The 21,438-nt window shown below is 43.4% G+C and overlaps 1 protein-coding gene across 4 annotated transcripts; it reads right to left on the minus strand.

Annotated features, from left to right (window-relative positions):
* Nucleotides 1–437: 437 nt before the first annotated feature.
* On the minus strand, nt 438–21,333 carry hook3 (hook microtubule-tethering protein 3). 4 transcript variants are annotated; one of them, XM_051109785.1, is made up of 25 exons: nt 21,192–21,333; nt 18,396–18,481; nt 17,387–17,459; nt 17,258–17,308; nt 16,986–17,118; nt 16,497–16,564; nt 16,353–16,415; nt 16,155–16,238; nt 15,732–15,794; nt 12,856–13,019; nt 10,081–10,221; nt 9,803–10,004; nt 8,489–8,599; nt 7,601–7,685; nt 7,421–7,490; nt 7,007–7,147; nt 6,368–6,455; nt 5,100–5,144; nt 3,597–3,631; nt 3,428–3,510; nt 3,244–3,344; nt 3,042–3,146; nt 2,666–2,737; nt 2,096–2,232; nt 438–1,483 (listed from the first exon to the last, which is right to left on the minus strand). In XM_051109785.1, exons 1-25 carry the CDS (start codon nt 21,246–21,248, stop codon nt 1,468–1,470), a joined length of 2,274 nt encoding a protein of 757 aa, XP_050965742.1. In that variant the 5' UTR covers nt 21,249–21,333; the 3' UTR covers nt 438–1,467. The 4 variants fall into 4 exon arrangements, with proteins under 4 accessions (XP_050965742.1, XP_050965744.1, XP_050965743.1 ...); XM_051109787.1 differs by lacking the exon at nt 15,732–15,794; XM_051109786.1 differs by lacking the exon at nt 5,100–5,144.
* Between the last annotated feature and the right edge of the window lie 105 nt (nt 21,334–21,438).

Below are 21,438 nucleotides of genomic sequence, written 5' to 3' on the forward strand. Positions count from 1 at the left end.
TTTGTGAGATGAAACTCAAGTCTGTCTCAAGAGAAAGTTGGAAATTCTGAATTCCTTAGTTGACGCCATTCAGCGAGCCAGAGCCTTCAGCTGAAAGGTCAAAGGTCAGGCTGCTTTCACTGGGATCAGAGGTTACGATTCATTTGGGCTTTACGTGTCACGGCAAATAGATGAAGAACATCTTCGACTACAGAGCGCCGCCGTTCGTTTTGTTGCACATTCGTCCGCCGTTAGACTGTAACAGAAGGGGAAATCACGTCTAACGCTGATTACCAGAGAGGAAATGAGAAGCAAAGAGCAGCGCCGTCTCGTTTAGTTCATCTCATTGATTTGCATTTGTGACCGCAGGCGTCCGCAGCTGCTTTTACAGTAATGAATATTCCTGCGCCAAGAGAGGAAAAGATCATCAGCTACGGCAAATAAAACAAAGAACAGTGTGATTTTGAAACACGAATGTTTTATACAAGCTTTATTTACAACTTGAATAACAACTGTACATTTTGCAGCATTGGAAGCACAAATTCATCAACAGAGTCTGAATGGAGACACATTACGAAATGCATCTAACCGGTTCACGAACTGCTGAACGTCCCTCCAGCGGCTCACACATACAGTATGTACATATTGTATACAAGCAATATAAAACTTGGCAAATGGAACGAATATTTGCTACTTCAGACAAATGTTCACTCAGATCAGTGTTTCTCTGCTCATGGACGGTTGCGTTTAACCTCTGAACTCGGTCCACACGTGAGAAACGCACTCGATCGCTGTTAAAAACCACACAAGAACACCGCTGGAGTAAAATACACACTGATCGTCACACGGACGCGCGTCCGTCCCGTCCGGCAATCGTTGCGCATCATTACGTGAATATTTAGTAACAGCTGATGAAGAAAAGCAGCAGAGCAGGGTTAAATGTCAGAATTTGTACTGCTGTGGTTTGTAACGTTGTGTCAGAATCATCATCATCAATCATCATCATCAAAAGCACTTACTGATTAAGTATAAAACAAACAGAAGGATGTTGTGCTAGCGAAGCCGATGAAACACTGTTGAGTTCCTCTGTCATTCTCACACTGATTCTACTGAAACACGTCCAGCATCCGGACGCTGAAGAAAGAGTCCATGTAACGGCTGACGAAGCAGGTATGAGGAGGATGAAGAGGCTCGTTTGTTCATAAACTACAGAAAATACTGAAACACTCCACAATGCCACTAAAATGAACACATGACGTAGGAGCTCATCCATCTTTAAAGCGTAACAGTCATAGCCGCGCGTCCAGCGGCCGAGCTCGCGTCGACGGAACGGTTGACGAGCGCCGACCCCGGCCGCTTCCGGTCGGAAGGTTAGCATTCTGGGTTAGTTAGTGTGCAGCGATGGGTTAAACTCAGCAGCATGAGCTCAAATCACACTCTGTCATGCAGCCCCGCCCCCTGACGTCATGCAGCCCCGCCCCCTGCCGCTCATGCTTTAACGTCACTGTGAAAAAGAGAGAGATTGACAGGCGTCAGTCACACAGATTCAGCGGCGAGCGTCCGCCGAGCGTCACCGGAGGGCCACGCGCGACTCGCGTGACGTCGGCGGACGCCAGGCGGTGATCGACAGCAGCTGTGAGTCTGTATTAAGGCATCGGGAATGAATCGACAAAACAAACGGCGAGAAGCACCGAATCGCCGGAAGAAACGGCTGACCGACGCGCTTTTAAAATCAAAACATCATGACGATTGCGTTTGGTGCAACATTCTCTCCTTCGATGCATAGATATCAATAGAGAATAAAGAGGACAGATTAAAGAATTACAAAGGAACAGCAGCTTAGACCAGCCTAAGAGCAAATAAAACACTCACGAGTCTCCTGTGCGTCAGTAACAACTCTTAAAATACTGCAAAGCCTCCTTTAAAAAGTCTCGTTCCTTTGGAGTGTGTTCGATAATTAATGCTGATTGAATTGAGGGGGCGTGTCCGGATACCCTGATTGGTCAGATCGGTGGAGAGGAGGAGGAGCATATTAAGACAGCGAGGGTGGGAGGGGGTGGGGTGGAGTCAGGCGTCCTGATTGGCTGAGGTGGCGGTTGCCGTGGCGACGTTCTACCTGGCTGCGGTGGGCTGCACGTGGCTCGGATAACCCCGGCGGTTGCTGGTGGCCTGTCTCTGACGCGCCAGGAAGGACTGACCCGAACCCGTGTTGGCCAACCGGTCCTCGGCCGCTTTCTTCTGCAGCGCCATTCCCTGAATAAACACACACACACACCCCCCCGATTAACCCACAGCACAGAGGAGAACAGACTAACTCCAGCGCTCTCGATTACTGTGCTTAGCGTACACCACCTAGTGCACAGTGTACTAGTGTTGTCTAGCATACTGATTGTTTTATAATGCATATTGATTCTAAATATCTGAATATTCTGCAGCATCAATAGACCAACTGTGTTTTCTCTCTGACAGTCAGTGAAGCGCAGCACTGCGTTCATCACCACACAAACAGCACATGATTCAGTGACTCCTCCTCTGCGGGTATAATGTGCATGAGATACATTAGTAAACCTGATGTGACAAAAACTTGGTTAGTTGGTTTTATTCAGACAGCTAGAGGAGGAGGGGCAGGACTCATGTGCAGCGTAAGGTGACGTTCTCATGTTCTCGTGACAGTGCTGATACGCACCATGTTGTACCAGGCAGATACGATGAGTTTCTCCTCCTGGTCTCTTTGAGACTTCGTCTTGTCATACTCCTTCTGCGCACAGAAACACAGTACAGTCACGTGACTGAGCAGCGTGTGTTCGAGCATTTTCATGACGTCTGTGTGTGTGTATATAGTAATACTAGTAAATTTTGACCTTGTGGGGAATTTTTGGTCTCCATGAGGAAATGAGCTCAAATCACAGAAAACGAAGTGTTTTGGGAATCTATAAATGCCTCTAGTTTTGTGTGAGTTTAGGTGTAGGGTTAGAGTGAGGAGATCCAGTAGAAAAACCATTACACATATTGAATGAACCCATAATAACAGGTAGGTGTGTGTGTGTGTGTGTGTGTGTGACCTCGAGTGAGTGCAGCATCCTCTCGCGCTCCTGCAGCTGATTCTTCAGAGCCTGAACTTCAGGAGCAGAACCCTGATTCTGTTTGGGGTCCAGTGTACGAATGACCTGCACACAAACACACACATCATCAACATCAACCACACACACACACACACACACACGCACGCACGCACGCACGCACAGAAGAGTGTGTCAGACGTACGCTCTTGGCTTTCTCCAGGTACTTCTTGTATCTCTCCTCCATCTGTTTCATATCTTCGTCCTTCTTCTTCAGCGCGTCCTCCAGCTCTTCAATCCTCTGAACTGAAATCATTCAACAAGCTCTCATTTAACCACAATCTGCACACACACACACGTGTTCATGTATGATCGTCGGTGAGTCTCACAGCTGGAAGTGTGTTTGTTCTCCAGCTCTTCAATCACTGCGCTCTTCTTCTGAAGCTCGTTAGTGGCGTCCCTTAATTTCTCCCTACAGACCGAGAACAATCACATTCTGTGTCATTCATGCTGAACTGAGCTTCTGTAACGTCAGAGTGATTTTCTGCTGATACTCACAGATGTTCCTGACACTTCCTCTTCATGAGCACCGTCTGGAGCAGGAGAAGAAGCAGAGATGTTAAAGTTCATCCAACACAAACACACACGGACCTCACGACGCATTAATGCTCATGTGAAGCACTGCAGCGCCTCCTGCTGGACACCGGCGGAACACGACCGCATCCACGCGCCGCCCTACATAGTGTGCACTTCTGAGGTGCTGGAGAGGGCTATGGGGCGCTGCTCACGACGTGCGTTAAGAGTCCGGTGTCCAGCAGAGGACGCCGAAGAGCTCGTCCACAATCACACAACAACACCGTCAGCAAATCATCCATCAACACCAGAGCAAACAAACGAATGAACACTGTCTAAACACTACAGGAATACAGATATCAATGTGATAAAACACCACTAGAGATGAGTCAGGATGTTATACTAGTTATCAACAACTGACCAGTGCTATTTTAGTATAACTGACACAAATGGTTTTAGTTTTAGTTAACTATAATAACCCAGCAGCAACTGAGTAGTGGGTTAGTGAGGTCAACTACTGAATTTCTGGAGATGTTTTTGTGTGAACAGTGTTCCAGTTTCATGAGGACTGTTTTCAGCAATTAACATACATGTCTGGTGAGTCAACCTAAACCAGCCTTAAACAGCCCTTGTCTAACTCAAACCAGTTGACTACTTGCTCAGATAACCCGCCATATATATATAACTTTACTCTTTAATACTTACATTTGATTAAACCCCATTATCTGTTTTTAAAAATGAGTTCTGCTTCTAATGAGCAAAACCAAATCAGTGAAAAAAAAAAAAAAAAAAACATTAATTCACACAAGATATTCAGTGATTGACAATCAAACTCTAGTGTGATTGAGAGTGCAGGACGATTCAAACACACATCAGATCATCAGATCAACACGGATGCGTCTCGGTCGGTCAAGGCAGGATCATCTTCAATCAGCGTCACCAAACTCACGTCTCATTCAACAGTAAACCCAGCAGAAACACGGCTAGTAATGAATGGATGGATCATGCTCCTCTGATCATCAGCTCATAGAGATCCAGCAGCAGGAGACACGCGTGTTCGCTCCATGACACACGGATGCTGGAGGAACCACACGTGTGTGTGTGTGTGTGTGTGTACTTGTTTTTGCTACATTGTGGGGACCAAATGTCCCCACAAGGATAGTAAAACCTGAAATTTTTGACATTGTGGGGACCGGCTTGTGGTCCCCATGGGTACAAAAGCTTATAAATCATACAGAATGAGATTTTTTGAGAAAGTAAAAATGCAGAAAGTTTTCTGTAAGGGTTAGGTTTAGGGGTAGGGTTAGGGTAAGGGGACAGAAAATACAGTGTGGACAGTATAAAAACCATTGCACCTATGGAGAGTCCCCACAAAGATAATAAACCAGACGTGTGTATGTGTGTGTGTGTGTGTGTGTGTGTGTGTGAGCTGCCATGCGATCGAGCCGAAAACAATCACAGAGCTGCAAAATGCCTGACTGTACTTACAACAGACTGAGAGAGATTTGATGGACAGACAGAAGAAAGCAGAGCCTGTTACCAACGACAGACAGACGGGATGACGGTCAGACTAAAGTAACGGACACACACGTGTGCTTCTGATGATCATGATGATGATGATGATGATGAAGGCATCACGCTCCACACGCAGCCGGCCGGATGACCGACGGCTCACCTGGATCATGCTACACCGTGAATGACATCACAGAAACAGGTTAGTAACAACACGCAGCCGAGCGTTAGTTAGTGCGTACGATCAGCCACAGAGATGAGCGAGTATCAGGGTTAGTGACGCTTAAATGTGCCGTGAGACAAACATCACGATAAACACTGTGTCCATCATGCTGGAGGAACAAAACAAGCAGCGAACGAAGAGAATGAAGCCTGCGACTGCGCTTCTGCCGTTCATACACGACATTACAGTCAAATGATAACATGATGATGATGTGAGAAGAGCTCGTGTACGACACAGAGAATCTAAAGAACTGATGCTACGATCGCACTCTAGTGCTGCGTGAAACCTGTAGATCACGTGTGGACAAACAAACACGCTCACGCTCCTCTCTAAACCGCTCAGAAGATCTGCTGCGGCTCTGCATGATGTTTCTGCACGTGTGATTGTTCATTACGACACTTTAACTCCTCACTCTGAGCAGCTGCTGGATGTTTTTGTATATGATGAACACCTGTATTTGATGGATCGTTATTTTCTGCCTTTCAATCTACATGATACGTGAAACTGATCCGACACATTAATTAAATGTCTATCGAATCACATTTCACCAGTAAGTTTTATTGCACATCACACCGTGTCTCCATGTAGTGTGAATGTTTTAAAATAATTACAAATAAATAATCAAAACAACTGTTTAAGTTTTGTCCTGTCTTTAAAACATAAATGTGTTTACATTAATTTCACAGCATAAAAGCATTAAGAGATGCAAGCGCATTTAACCAAACTCAAGCTCTGAAAATGTCAGAATCGCTATAGAATCAGTGAAGACATGAGCAACTCGGTTTGTGAAGCCTTGCTCTCGAGGAATCATTTAGTTCAATTGTTTCCAGAGTGAAAATAATAAATATATGCATTTATAAATATGAACATATGTATTAAAATAAATAGTCTGTGTGAATGTGAATTTGTATTTCTGAGCTGCAGTGATGAGATCTCGCGTTTACGGCCTTATCACATTCAGATCAATAGCACTATATCTACTGATATATGCTGATATACAGGGCTGAAATGTTGGACTCACATCATCTGCTTTGGATCCTTGTTCCTGAAGAGACTTCTGCAGCTCCTCTACCTGAGACTGACCCTCCAGCAGCCTCTGATTCACCAGCCTAACACACACACACACACACACACAGACGTCAAGTCAGGTCATTCTCGTGTATAACTACATGCTCTAGTCCAGGGGTGTCAAACTCGGTTCCTGGAAGGCCGCAGCCCTGCAGAGTTTTGTTCCAACCCTGCTCCAACACACATACTATGCAGTTTTCAATGAAGCCTGAAGGACTTGATTAGTTGGATCAGGTGTGTTTTATTAGGGTTGCATCTAAACTCTGCAGGACCGGAGTTTGACACCCCTGCTCTAGTCTGTGCTGTGCGTGATCTGATGAGATATCTAGAAAGTTATCTGTAAGTTTATATTAGAGTGTTCCTGTCATCACACATGTGATTTGAGTGTTTTATACACTAAAGGGTTATTAATCTAGGATCTATAATGCTATTAAATATGTTTCAGTAACTCTATTGAGGTTCATGCATTACAGTGCCTGTTGAACACAACCCCAAACTTAGACTTCCTTAAAAGACTGACTAGTCATTCAGGTGAACCACCACCTAGTTGATGTTCTGTGAGCGTGAGAGTGTGTTTTTGAGTGTGAGTGACCTGTTCTCCGTCTCCAGCTCGTTCTTCCTGCTGTTGGCGTCCTCCAGTAAACTCTGCAGCAGAGCGATCTGTTCGTTATCAGATCCCTCCTGAGCCAGTTTCAGCATCTTATTCTCATGCTGCAGGCGAATCAAACGCTCCCTGAGAAGACAACATGACAAGACAACACTAGTCAGGACAAGAACAGGAGCAAACCAGACCATGATAACTAAATAAATCTCTGCAGCCAGACATCTATCAAAAATGTAGTTCCATCACCAGAGGAAAACTCAAGCAGATTCTGAGTTACACAGTTATAAAGAACGACACAGATTCGGTCAGAGCTGCAGGAGCCTCTCGTGGACAGAGATCTGAGCGCGCGTGTGTGTGTGTGTTCAGCGCTCGTGTGGCTTCATGTCACTGTATTTCACCTACCGAATCTCTGGTGTGACGATCTCTGCGGCCAGCGAATCGGACGGCTCGTTACTGCTGAGCGGCACCAAACCTGGTGAAACAGGTCGGCACGTCAACCCATTATATACATACATTTAATGAATTAAAATCAAACATATCCTCTATAAAAATGAGTCACTGCATGGAGTTTAAAGGAGTCACCTGACGTCAGCTGAGACTCCTGAGCTTTTACACACTTCAGCTCCTCAATCGTCTCCTTCAGAGAGTCTCGCTCCGTCCTCAAGCGCTACACACACACACACACACACACACACACACACACAGGTTCATGTCATCAGCTTCATTCTGTTATTTCACATCACGTGTGAGATTTGTACGGTTTTCTCTGCATGCAGCTCAGATATAATTGCTTTGACAATATGAGTCTAAAATTATCCGCTCTGCTAATAAAATACATTCAGAAACTGAGTAACGTTTTGTGTGAAAGTGTGTGTGTGTCATCTTCAGAAAATCACACAGAACAGAAACAGTGTTGATGTCAAATTAGGCTAAAGTGTCAATTGTGTTTAATTAGTGAGTCGAGTCAACATCTAATTTGGCAACATTCACACGCTTCATTTAAAAGACAATTCATATTCAGTATTGATATTCTGTGACCTCATAACTGAACTTTATAACATTAACACGGTTATTTTACTGTTTATTACTGTGAAGCTGCTTTCAATTTTTTTTTGTACAACGCACTATAGAAATAAATGTGACTTGACTTCATATTGAGAGAGAAATGAAGATCGAAGAAATGAAGAAATGAAGACTGGAAATGAAGAGGAAGAACAAAACAGACGAGCAGGAGCAGTGTGTTAGCGACTATAATAAAGAAGAGAAAAGAGTGAGATAACAGCAATGAATGAATGAAGTGCAGCTGCTGCTTTATCAAAAGACTCTACAGATCGGCTCGCTCGTATCTCCACGCGTCTGCAGCTCGTTCGTGATTCACCGCAGGAGCTTCACAAAGAACCGCCCTAATAACGAGAGCGTCCGGTGGCTTCGCTACGAGCATCTCGTGATTTAATTGAGCCGCTTTCTTACATCTTTCTCTCTCTGAAGAGAGTCGACTTTCTCCTTGACTCGTTTATACTCGAACTCCATCTTGTCGGCCTTCTTGGACTCCTCCGAGAGCTTGTTCTGAAGCTCCACCACCTGAAAGCACAGCAGGAACGGGTCAGAGTCGTTCAGCGGGTGTGAATGCGGGAGCAGCACATGCTCGGACTGATCACATGACACCGGTTACTGTTCTCAGAACTGAGTTATAGAGATTAACATCACTGTGATCTTGTCTCTCTAATAAGACAAACATCCTCCTGAGATCTGAATGCAGCTTAATGCGCTTTTATCATGTGTTCACGCTAAGGTTAAACATGTTTATTCATGATTTAGTTGACTAAAAGTCTGGGAATCTTAGTCTAGTTTTAGTCAATTAAAACTCAGTCACATTTTAGTCATGCTGCTTAATGGTTAAACTGAAAATCACAATTATTTTGCTCAAAATTATAACCACAAATCAAGAACATTTCAACTCATGCAGATGCTTCATGATTTATTATATTATCATAAACACTCCCTACATTGTAAAACTGGAAAAACACTGACATTCCTAATATTAATTCCAATAATTTTTAAACTATATTCATGTCTTTCTATTAAAACAACAACAAAAGGCTTTGTATTGCGGCAAAGAGGAGTGTAAATGCATTTATTCAGCCTCAATCGCAAACAAAGCAGTTGAGATCTTGTTTGGATTTATTACTTTTCATCAGTGAGAAGGTTTGACGACAGATTTACCACATATACTGTAAAAACGTTAATTTGGTGTAAAGTTGCTTTGTATCGTGAAAAGCGCTATACAAATAAATTTGAATTGAATTGAATTGAATTGACGCAGCAAAAAGCACAAACAGCCGTGTGAATGAACACAGACTGGCTGTTTTACACCTTCATTTGAGCAGAATGTCTTAACGGAGATCGCTAAACTACAACTTAAACGTCTGTCCATGTTTAACAGTGTGAGGGAGAGCGAATGTTACTGGTTTGGGAAAAAAAAAAAAAAAAAAATTAACACAGGTCACAAAATGTGTCCTTTTAAAATTGTGATATCTGGCAACCGCAAGCATGAAAACTAATGGAGGTCTAGATTTTTTTTTTCTCCTCTTATTGATGAAAAAAATATAGAGACATTTTGGATAAAGCAAGATTTTTTTTTTTTTAAACTACATTTTAGTCTCGTCTTGTTATTGCGTGTTGATGCAGACACAGTTCGTGACTAATGATGACTCTGTGTGGTCTTAGTCATGGAAAAACAGGTCATCACTGTTTATTTTTCATCAAATGAACACGAGTTCGCACCTGTCTCTTGTAGGTCTCCAGCTGTCCTCGAGCAGCGTTGGCCTTGCGCAGATCCTCCTCCAGCGTCACGGTGTTCTGCATGTAGCTGGTGTTCTTCTCCTCCAGCAGCTTCACCTGCCGTCTCAGATCGCCCAGATCCTCCAGCTTTTTCTTATACGCGTCCACCTGCGCCTCCAGCTTCGACACCTTATCAGACGAGTGCCTGAAACACGAACACACACACGCGCTCGTAACTCATCCTCAGCGCTGCGCTCCGTGATCTCAGGTCCGTGTCTCACCTCAGCACGTCCATCTCGTCTTTGAGCGACTGCGCCTCCTCAGCCAGAGAGGTCAGCTCCTCATTCTGACCTCTGACCTCCATCAGCTCCTTCTCCAGCTCCTCGCAGCGGATGCGGTAATCGTCTTTAGCCGCCTCCAATCTGACACACACACACACACACAACTCGCCGTCAATCACACATGATCATGTCATGCGAGCATAATAAATCTCTCAAATAATTTCACATCAATATTTCAGAACATAAATATTTCACTGAAATAAAATGAATATATCAAACACTGGGACCAAAAATAAAGTGTCTCAAAATGGTCAAAACAAAATCTCATTACTGCAGCACAGCCAGATGATTCTTAAATTAGTACATTCATAATACATAAATATTGTACAACACACTTTAATTTAATATCTTTTTTTGCTGTTTTGTTTTGCATTACAATAATGAGAATTAGATTTTTGATCTCATTTATGGAAATGGTCCTTCGTCTTAATCAACTTTCATCAGATAGAGATTAAAGGCTGTTTTCAATCAGACGTGCAGCTGCTGTGATTGCAGTGATATAATGACTGATTCACATGTTGGTGATAATGTGATGTGGTCGCTGGATTCATTCACAGTGTGACAGAATTAACGTGGTGAAGTAAAGCTAACGGTAAGGTTTCGCTCAGCGTGAGAGTGTCCAAACGGTGCCCGAGTGCGTCCCCAAACCCCGTGCGCCCGCTATTGAGGTGACGCCCCAGCGAGAGGGTGCCGGTGCCGTGATATCCCGTGATATCTGTACCTCCACTGGGGCAGCGTGAACGCCAGCTGAGACGGCAGAGAGAGACACTGCCAGTTCAGCCGAGACTCGTCCAGAGCGCTCGTCCTGTTATTACACACGACACAGGCCAGTCATTACGAGCACCGACCTCACATCATCATCAACACAACAACAGGACTGAAGCGCTGCCGCTGTGAGCGAGTGAGTGCACACACGGTTCACGACTGTAGGTAACTGGGTTGATGCTAAAACCTTAACCCACAGTTTCACAGACAAGGCTTAAGCCCAGTCCTAGACTAAGTCTGAACTGACAGAAACTTGCAGTGACTGATCTTAAAATATATCAGTGCCTTAGTTCTGTCTCAAGAAGCACACCAGTAATGTTTTTTTCTAAGCACGTTTATAAAAATGACTTAAATGTCGTAATTGAACTATGTCCTATTCCTGGCTTAGTCTAAACCCTGTCTGTGAAAGCGGGATTAAGTGTCTAAAACATACGAAAGTGTAATTTCCTGATCGACAACATGTTTGTTGTTCAGGGGTTTGAAGCCGTAATCTGACATTAACCAGCAGGCCTGTCACGATTGTGCTGCTTCTGCTGAAAATTAACTGTCATACATAGAAGTTTGTTTTGCTCATGTCATAAATAATACATTATTTTCTTTTTGTTTATTTGGAAAGATATCATTAACTATGCCTATGTGATTTGAATGCTGTAACAATAATATTTATAAGTTAATATATTTCTCTTTTTGTACAACTTTAATTTTAGCACATTCACACTGAAGTCCAGCAAACAAGAAATACATAACGAAATGGAATAGAGTCGAGTGTTATTAACCTACAACCTTCATTTTGCATAAAGACCTTAGACTGTCTTGCTGTATTTTACAGCTGTGTGTTTTTATTGTTACATTGTTTTCATATTGACTGCGTGTCATTACCTGTGTGTGAAACTGTAAGGTCTACAAATGTTTGGCATGATGCAAATGTCTAATAACAGTAAAATCTGAGCATTTTCGACTGCTTTTCCTCAATTATAAACTTTAGTTTGCAAACCAAAACCAAAAGTGCAAACCAAACCGAACGCATCTAACGTTCACGTGCTGTGCTGTGAGTGAGGTTCGATTCTCTTGAAGTGTGCGGCGTCGGTCACTGAGTCTGTCTGGGATCATTAAATACCAGTCCTGAAATCTGACTCTCCATATACTGAAATGAGATTCAGTTCAGTTTTCATGCACTTGGAAGTAACTAATTTGAATGACAAAATGTGACTGGAATTTAACCTGCACAATTATCACGGTCAAACGCCTGCGATCAGACGATCAATCAACAAATGCAACAGGTCTGGTTACCGGTCCAGATCTTCAGCGCTCTGCTGCAGCGGCTGCATCTCTTGAGATTCTCATTAGTATTAACGTCTGAGATCTCACATCAGACCCATAAACCCGCCCAATCAATAACGCACTGCTTTATTAACAATGAAACGGCTCGTTTGATTAGAGTTTACAGGCTTTTAATCTTCAAAGCTCGTGAACAAACACCCTGCGGCAAAACAAGGGAGCGATCAATAATCTCCCAGAGTTCAAGCAGACGGACCGCAGCAAACCCTCCGAGCGCTCACTACACGGGACACGGACCAGAGAAAGACTTTACTGGATTAGAGCAGCGAATCGGTTCTGATCCGTCTCTGTGATCTTTACATTTACACCAGACACCGCATTCAGATCAGAACTGCATTATCAGACAAATCGCTTCACGTGACACACACACACAGCGCTACAGTCCTACACTAACGCTAAATAAATACATTAAAAGCTGTTTGATGATCGCGAGTATGATGGGAACCACATTTCAATCGCTGGTGTCTTTACTCATACTATCGTTGCTGTCAATAACCTACTGGAGTCCATGCATTACAATGATTTTACTAGTGCGTTGTCTCAGAACACCCCTCAGCGTGGTCATTCCTGAACTCTGTTTTGGACTGTCCAGGGTGCGTCTGTGCTCCTCACCTGAAGGTCTCCTCCTGCAGCTGCTCTAGCTGCGTCTGAAGCTGCAGGTGCCTGCGTCCCGCCGGACTGTTCAGATCCTCGATGGAGTCGGACTGGTTGAGCCGCTCCATCAGCACCTGGTTTTCAGCCAGCAGACTGCTCTTCTCTTCCTGGAGAGCCGCCACCTTCAGCACAGACGGACAGAGAGTTAACGAGAGGTTAGCGCTCGTCTGCGTGTGTGTTCGTGTCAGTACTGATGATGGTGGATGTGCTGCTTCTCTCTGCCGTTTATAGAAACGTTTCTAAATCAGAGTTTATTACTGAAAACAGCCTTAAATCAATACTGCCACCAGCCTCTAACCAACGGACCCTCTGCAGTGAATGGGTGCCATCAGAACAGCTGATAAAAAGATCACAATAATCCACAAGTAATCCACACCACTCCAGTCCAGCAGTTCACATCTTGACAAGACAAAAGCTGAAACAAATCCATCATTAAGACGCTTTTAACTAAAATACGAGTCCATAATCCATAACAACATTTCCTTCAGTGAAAAAGTCCAACTCCTGTGGTCTCTCATCAAAATCCAGCCACATATTTGTTTAGAGCTGTTTTGGCTTGTAAACGGTGCTTGTTCTGTGCAGATTCCTCTCCTGATTCAGATCAGACCATTTTTTCACTGGAGGAAGCGTTAATATGGATTATGGACTTGCATTTAGTTAAAAAAGTCTTGATGGATTTGTTTCAGCTTGTGGATTATTGTGATGTTTTTATCAGCCGTCTGGACTCCCATTCTGACGGCACCCATCCACTGCAGAGGATCCATTGGTGAGACAGTCAGTACATTTACATGGACAACAATACTCCGATTTTAACACGATTAAGACAATACTCTGATTAAGAATCTACCATGTTAACAGAGATTTTTGATTACCTTAATCCGGCTAAAGTCATATTCGAAGTAAACACAAATCGAATTAAGACATGTGGAGTATTCCTATTTTAGTCGCATTATCCAAGTGCAGTATAGACATGTACACACCTTAATCACACTATTATGTGAGATTTAGGACTTTCCGTCGCAATTTGCGACAGGATACACACACAGCAGTGATTAACTGTTTGATGGCAACACCATCATCTGTTTACACAGACAGCGTGACAAATAATTAACTGCAATAATTAAAGCTTTCGTAAAATTAAAAATGAAACAGCCAAAACTGTTTATGACACCATAACAAATACGAAGTATAGGAAGAGTTCAGATGCCAAACCAGCTAAAAGCCATCTCGGTCAAAAATGAGATAATGATACTGAGTGAATGCTCTCGACACATATTATACGTCCATCAAACACTTTTACTTCAAACTCAAAAATACCAGCCTCAGCCCAATCAGAAGTACCGGTACTTACATAGAAACCTATACATCTGAGCCTGATAAAATGCATTTTTTAAAGAAAGACGTCAGATGGATTTAGCTGGTTTGGCATCTGAACTCTTCATATGTTGATACGCGAAATTCTAGAGGGAAAGTCAGATGGCGTCGCGTGGGGACGTAATGACGTGTGCCATTAATCGGTTTATGTACTATAACATGTAAAACGCAAACGTGAAAGGAATATTCTAAAATCAACTCATGTAAACACCTTAATCATAATATTGTCTTATTCAGAACTAGATAAATAATTCAATGACTGATGGCCATGTAAACGTAGTCTACAAATCTGATGAACAAACAAACCCATCCTAATCTCAGATGATTTTCATTTTTGGGTGAACTATAGTCACATGATAGTAAGTGAAATGAATTTGATTATTAAGCCAAAGACTTTTTCTCTAAATGGGCCTAAATGTTTTAAGCAGACGTACAGATGTATGTATTAAACTCATACGTATATAATCAATAACAAATCAATCGTAAGTTCATAGGTGCATCATGCGGCGGTCTGGCACACAAACGCACTCTACACTCAAGCGAAGCTGCGGCCGCATGTTCAGACGGACACGAGTCATGAAGGCGCTCCTGCGCACTGAACTCTGGGTAGTTTTGCTGCAGGATGGATCTATCCATGTGTACAGATATCAAGCGCTACAGCTGATTGGCCCATGGTGGCGTCTACTGTTGCCATGGAAACCATAGGGCCGTGTCACACAGGGAGGAGTGAGGATTAGTCTACGGGATGACGGCACTGAACACACACACACACACACACTATAACACACGTACACATACACACACACACACAACCACACCCACAAGCCAGGGCTATTATAGTTTTCCATATATATATGCAACACAAACTGTAAATATATTAAAACTTTTTTTGTTTGTTTCATTTCAGTTTACATTTTCTTCACTTTAATGATGTTAATTCTTCTTTCTTTAATTGTTAGTCGTATCCATTCGATCAGTTTATTACTACATCAGGCAACTAATCATGCAGAAGTAATGTTCTCTACAGCACTTCATCAGAAACCTGCGTCACACTCAAAGCTGTTTGTATCAACAAAATGATTGTGGTTTATTGTGTCTCACGGAAACTAAACCATTTAGCGCTCACTGTAAACGACTGTAAACTTTCTTTTATTACGGTAACATTAAAAAAACAAACAAAATGTGTCAGACAGCCTCTTCCTGTTTAAGTGGACCAGCACTGATTGAAAATAAACTAAAGTCTTTACAAGTTCTATGCAGTTTTCATTCCTACAGCATCTGTTACAACTTGTTTTGAGTTTTCCATTACAATAATAATCCTGGCGCACACACACACACACACACACACACACACAGAGTTAAAGGCCCTGCACACTAATTAGGGATGTTATCAAGCAGACAGAAGATTCTGGACGCAAAAACAGCAAAGGGTGAGAGCAGAAGAAAAGAAAGACATTTACCCTCTCTTCTAGATCAATACATTCTAACCTCAGTCTATCTCGCTCCTCTTGGACGAGGTACGCCTTCAAAAGCAAGGCAGAGGAGGAGAGGTTACCACATCAACAACAGCACACAGAAACACACCACAACACCTCACAAGCAGTTAGCATTCGCTAAATCAACACCGGAGCCTGTTACAATCACTACAATACTACACTACACAGACATTAGATTAAAAGGAGAAAATCAATGAAATGGTGGCGCTTTACCGTGTTTACCTGAACGTGCACTGCACAGATTTAATCCATGCATCGTCTAGCGACCAAACATCTGCTAACAAAACTACCGCTACAGGCGTCCTGATTAGTGACGTTCGAGATGCAGATCGGACACGCGACGGGACCGACGCGCGTCACACGAGACGCAGGGAAGCACGTCCGTACCTGCATGTCCAGCTCGTGACATCTCTGCGCGATCTCCTCTTTTGTGGCCAAAGCGTCGTTCAGCTCCTCCACCGTCTTCTTCAACTGATCGAGAGGAAGAGAAAAACATTTCACACAAATCTAATCGTGCATTTATCATTCGTTACGTCATCAATAACTGCGCTGCACTGAAACAGTAAGTCATAAAGCGGACGGTACCTGACGGTCCAGATCGGCGTACGAGTCGTTTCCTGTGGACACGGGCGTCTCTTTGCTCATCAGCTGTGGGAACAAAGCGACACATTAACACCAGTCTATAACATACAGACACCGACGGCACATCCGTGACACACGCCGACCCACCTCCTGGATGGCCGTCATGACCACGTGCTGCACAGACTCCTCCATCATCATGATGGTCTGGATATATTCTGGAAACAAGATCATAATACAACGTCACCATCAGTGAAGTGCCAGAACTTGTCCTACAACGATCCTAAAACCCCACTGACCAATGCTAGTTTGGCTGTCGTGCATTACTTTATCAGACAAGCTTCAAGAAAAGTGTTTTTCCACTTTTCCAACTGACCACATATAAATAAAAGAATAAAACAGGTCGTTATCAGCTGAATGTGTGTGTATTAATTCTGAATCCAACATATGAACTTGATGAATTCAACATGTTGAACTTTAAAGTGACAGGATTTTGATGCACAGTTCATCCAGAGATCATCTGATAAATGATTCAATCTGACCCAATCTCTCAGGACTAATCTTTGTCTTTCTGTGCATCTTTAGCTGCCTAAATCTGTCTGACTTCATGCTTAAACACACACACACACAGACACACACCTTGCTTCTGTTCGCAGTTGACAGCGCAGCCCAGGATGAGCTGCAACATTCGGCCCAGTTCAGCTGCATCTGAATGTTCTGCGATGAGATTGACGTCTGGAAGAGTGAAATCATTGATCTGCTGCCCCAACACCTGCAGAACCACAGACGGACGGGTAACGACAGCGAACAGAAAGAATACGGGTCAATTCAAGAGAAAGAATCACGTGACTATTACTTATAGCAACATAAACGTGTCACGTGTCAGTGTCACACAGACGGGTGCGTCTCACCTCATGGTTGTAATCCAGAATACCTTTTAATATTTTCTTTAAATTGCTGATCTGAAAAAAAAGCACACACACAAAATGAAAGATGGGTAAGACGTGTGAACACAAGTGTGACTGAGAGCAGACGAATACCTTTAACCTCCAGTTGTCTCCAACTTCAGGTTTGATACGACTGATCCAAGCGTCATTGAAATACATGCCGTCGCTGAGAGAGAGACAGAGAGACGGAGGATCAGACATCGTGAATGACCGTCATTCAGCCGCTCATCATGTTAATGACATCTGTCTCATTAATAATCATTCACAGATTGCAGCGTACTTCATCCGTAGCTGAACTGATAAACTGTTTCTATTGCAGCTACACCCATGTGACTCTTAAGTTCTGCCAGTTTAAACCTTTCAAGTGCAATAACATGTGCAAGAGAACTCAATTCATTCTTACACTGTTCTGATCAAGCTGACTGTAATACAGCAACTACTGAACTAAGTTCTGCTTCAGTTTATGGTGCCTGAACCATCAAATACGCTCACTTATGCGTCAAAATGCCTTAACGAGCATAAACGCAGTCAGTTATGAACATAAACAGTTGGGAAAAAAAATCTGATGTGCAGTATATTGGATCTGTGCATTTGGTCTTAAAGTGACGGCAGCCTAATAAACCTGCCACCGTCTCTGTGTCAGCAGAGAGAAAATCACTCACAGCTCTTGTGGGTTTAATAAGGATTGATGTGTTTATTTCATACAGAGAAAACTATGCAGTGTTTTATACATTCAGTAATACTGATGTTTTGAGTGCACTGACATCAGATGAGAACAAAACGTAATCTGAACTGATCTGAATAACAACTCTATTGTCTTCTGTAGAGCTGCTTTACAGCTGAAATAGAGTTTGTTTCACAACTGACGAATTTCACAACATTAAAACTGTTACTTTCCTGTTAATTACTGTCATGCTGCTTTAGAACAATGTGACTTTCTTTTACATTTATTATTTACATTTTATGAAATTTCAGCATCATATCAACATTATTTCCAGCAAAAATAATCGTATTGTGACATCTTTTATATGAATATGTTAACATCATTAACATATTTCTATAAAAGAATCAGATTGTGACATGTAGCGTGTGCTTCACATACATTTTCTGCAGGACTTGTGCCATTGCCTCTCCGCTGGTCAGCTCGTCCACCGCTGAACACGGCGCCTCCACACCGAACGTCTGGATCTGAACACAAACAGAGAAACAACACACGAGGACGTGAGGATGAGACGCTGAGCTTCATCTGCGTGTTTGTGTTCTACAGCGGGTCTGTTATTACATGAACCAACACTTTAATTTTAGACGTCACATGTGGAGTTAGGAAACTTCAGCGTGTGCATCTCACGCACGCACACACACAAGGTCCATTCACTTCTGCTTATGCAATGACACTGTAATCTGCATTAACAGCTCTCAGTTTCTGGAGATTCAGCTTTTTCTCAAGTTTCCACACTGGAAAGGGTTTTGGCGTTCAGGAGCTCTGGACGACAATCAAAAGACTATCCGACTCCACGCTGGAGCTCAGCCTCAACACAAACCTCTATTGTGCTGTGCAGATTTCATCACAAACATCACAGCGTCGCACTAAACTCAGGATCAGGACAGGAAGTCCCACCCACAGGAAACAGACGCCTCAGGAAAGAAAGAGCTGGAAAAACAGCTGCTGCGCCCTGCTGCTGAATCACACAGATACAGACAAACACGCGGCGCTGGTTTGATGATGCGCACGCTCCTCTCAGCTCCAGCTGTAAGTGTAAACAGGAAGACGTGCGTCAGCTGGGCTCGCGGCGAGGTGTCGGCTGCGATTTGAGTCGTCTGATAGCAGCTATGTGAGGAATGTGAGACGTCAGCGTGTGTTTGGGCGTGAGAAGCGGCTGCAGCAGAAACGGCAGTAAACCCTTCAGAGACGCAGGAATCCATTTCACTTCTGCTTCCTTACATTCAGTCCAGCCTCAGTCTGCAGCGCACTGATCTCGCTCTAAAGTGACATTTGCAGATGAAACTCAACGGAAGTGAGCATAATTTAAACAACGTTGTGCACTGGTGAACAGGACTGAATTCAGCAGTAAATCACAGCGCTGCTTCCCTTTTGTCCAATCAGACACAGTTCGCAGCGTTTAACCACAGCGACCGCAGGCGACTGTCAACAGCAGTCACACGAAACACTGAACATCCACCACATTCATCATTACACGGCACTCAACTCACATCTCTGACACGGAAGAAGCTCAAAAAAGAGATTGCTTTGATTAATGCATTCAGTTTGGAGTCACTAAAACTGTAGAAAACATTACTGATGATTCGCTGACACAAATTAAACTTCCATACAATCCATTAATGCTCAACTGATCTCCATTTCAGCTCAGGAGAATCTCACATCACCGTTTCTCACTGTAATCTCACAGGTGATCAATAAACGCTCTGCATGATCACATGTTCACATCTACACCATCAGCACCGACAGAAGCCCTGATCCACCGCCTGTACCGGATCAACACGCGCACAGTGCTTCACTCAACGTTTCACGAGTGTTTAGGGATGGTTTTGTTCCATGACAAACACTAGAGCAGATTTGTACACACATGCTGAAATATCAGGATACTCCTGACAGACAGAGACGCTTGAGCTTGAGCTCAAACTCAAAAATATTCAGACACTTGTACTGTACTGAAAGCATTAAATAAATGTGTGTATGCATTTTATATCAAACTGGCATCTGAAATATCTCCAGACATCAGCATCGTAGCGACCACATAAACGCTCGTGCGCCGTCTCTCACATCTTCATTTCTCACGCGTCCGATCTTCCGTTCGTTCTTCAATCCACAACGCGGCAGGATGAGAATACTGCGCATTCCACAATATCCTCTGTTGTGTTTTATTTCATTTCTTTCAGAAGGAAGCTTCTCATTCTATCCTTACACGTAAGCTCTCTTCTGAAGTCAAAGGCACGTGTCAGACGCGTGCGCTCAGAGGATGCTGGGATTGATCTGGTCATCACGATGTGACGGCCGTCCGTGCTCATGTCTGCATGTGCCAGATATAAACAAGCCGATTAAGAGCCGTTAATACTGATCAGGACAGACACCAGAGCTAATGACTAACTTAGTAAACTGTCACTTTCATACAACAGTCGCTCATTATGGGTCTTGACCAGGTCTGGATTAGCGGCCCAACACCCTAAAACCGGTCTGTCCGGGAACCGCTCCGAACTACTGAATAGAGAAACAACACTGATTCATCAGCATTAATTACAACAGCACACACACACACACACACACACCAGTCAATCTGATGATCAATAGGAGCTCAGACACACTCACTCATCTCATAATCAATTGATGTGAAGTCATTACACTGCACTTTATTTATCTTATCTAATCTAAACTAGCTGAATCATTTAATGTCTGGATGTTTGTAGTTACAGCGAGTCATTGATCTCAGTTTGTTCAGGGGGCTGCTATGTAAACAACTAGTCAGTCAACTTTTCAGACTGAAATTAGACCAGGCTAGCTCTTTGTGAACGTGATTTAATGAAGTTCCAGTCTTAACCTGGTGCGATACGAATCCGAAAAGTAAGACTGATTAAGCTTTTGCCGACTGCTAGTTAGTCAGACTAGTACTCGTGTTAAAGCGACGGTGTTTACGTAACTGTGACGCTACTGATCGTTAATACAGTGATTAAAAAATCTGTCATGAAGAAACGCTGTCAGTGACGACATCAGACGGCAATACCATAGTACTCTGACATTTACCATGGTACTGAAAGATCAACACTGTCATATTTACACGGCAATTCGAAGAACACACACAGAACAACACGAGAAAGAAGAAATCGATTACAGACGATCAATTCCGCTGAATTCCCATTCACAACAAACATCAGCGGAACTCACCCATGTCAGGAGACTTTCACACAACTCCACTCGATCCAGAGTCTCCAGTGCGCTCATGTTCGATTCGGATCGGATTCGGACTGAAATGCCGCTGTTTGTTTGATCGCGCGAATCTCCGGTGGAACGTAAATAAACGAGTGGAACGGAGCTTCCGCCGCTCACGGTGCGATCAGTGTCCGCTAATGAGTGAAATCCCGTCGAATTAGAGCGGTGAGAAGCTGATTTTGACGAATAAACCGGCGGGGAC

The sequence above is a fragment of the Labeo rohita genome, chromosome 5 (assembly GCF_022985175.1).
Source record: "Labeo rohita strain BAU-BD-2019 chromosome 5, IGBB_LRoh.1.0, whole genome shotgun sequence".
NCBI classification, from domain to species: domain Eukaryota; kingdom Metazoa; phylum Chordata; class Actinopteri; order Cypriniformes; family Cyprinidae; genus Labeo; species Labeo rohita.

Excerpts from the sequence above, each read along its gene's own strand:
- hook3 (XM_051109785.1), bottom strand. The coding sequence starts at position 21,248 with ATGAGCGCACTGGAGACTCTGGATCGAGTGGAGTTGTGTGAAAGTCTC. Across the intron at positions 16,565-16,985 it reads CAACTGCGAACAGAAGCAAG|AATATATCCAGACCATCATG; the intron begins GTGTGTGTCTGT and ends TCTTGTTTCCAG. Across the intron at positions 2,233-2,665 it reads TATCTGCCTGGTACAACATG|GGAATGGCGCTGCAGAAGAA; the intron begins GTGCGTATCAGC and ends GTGTTTATTCAG.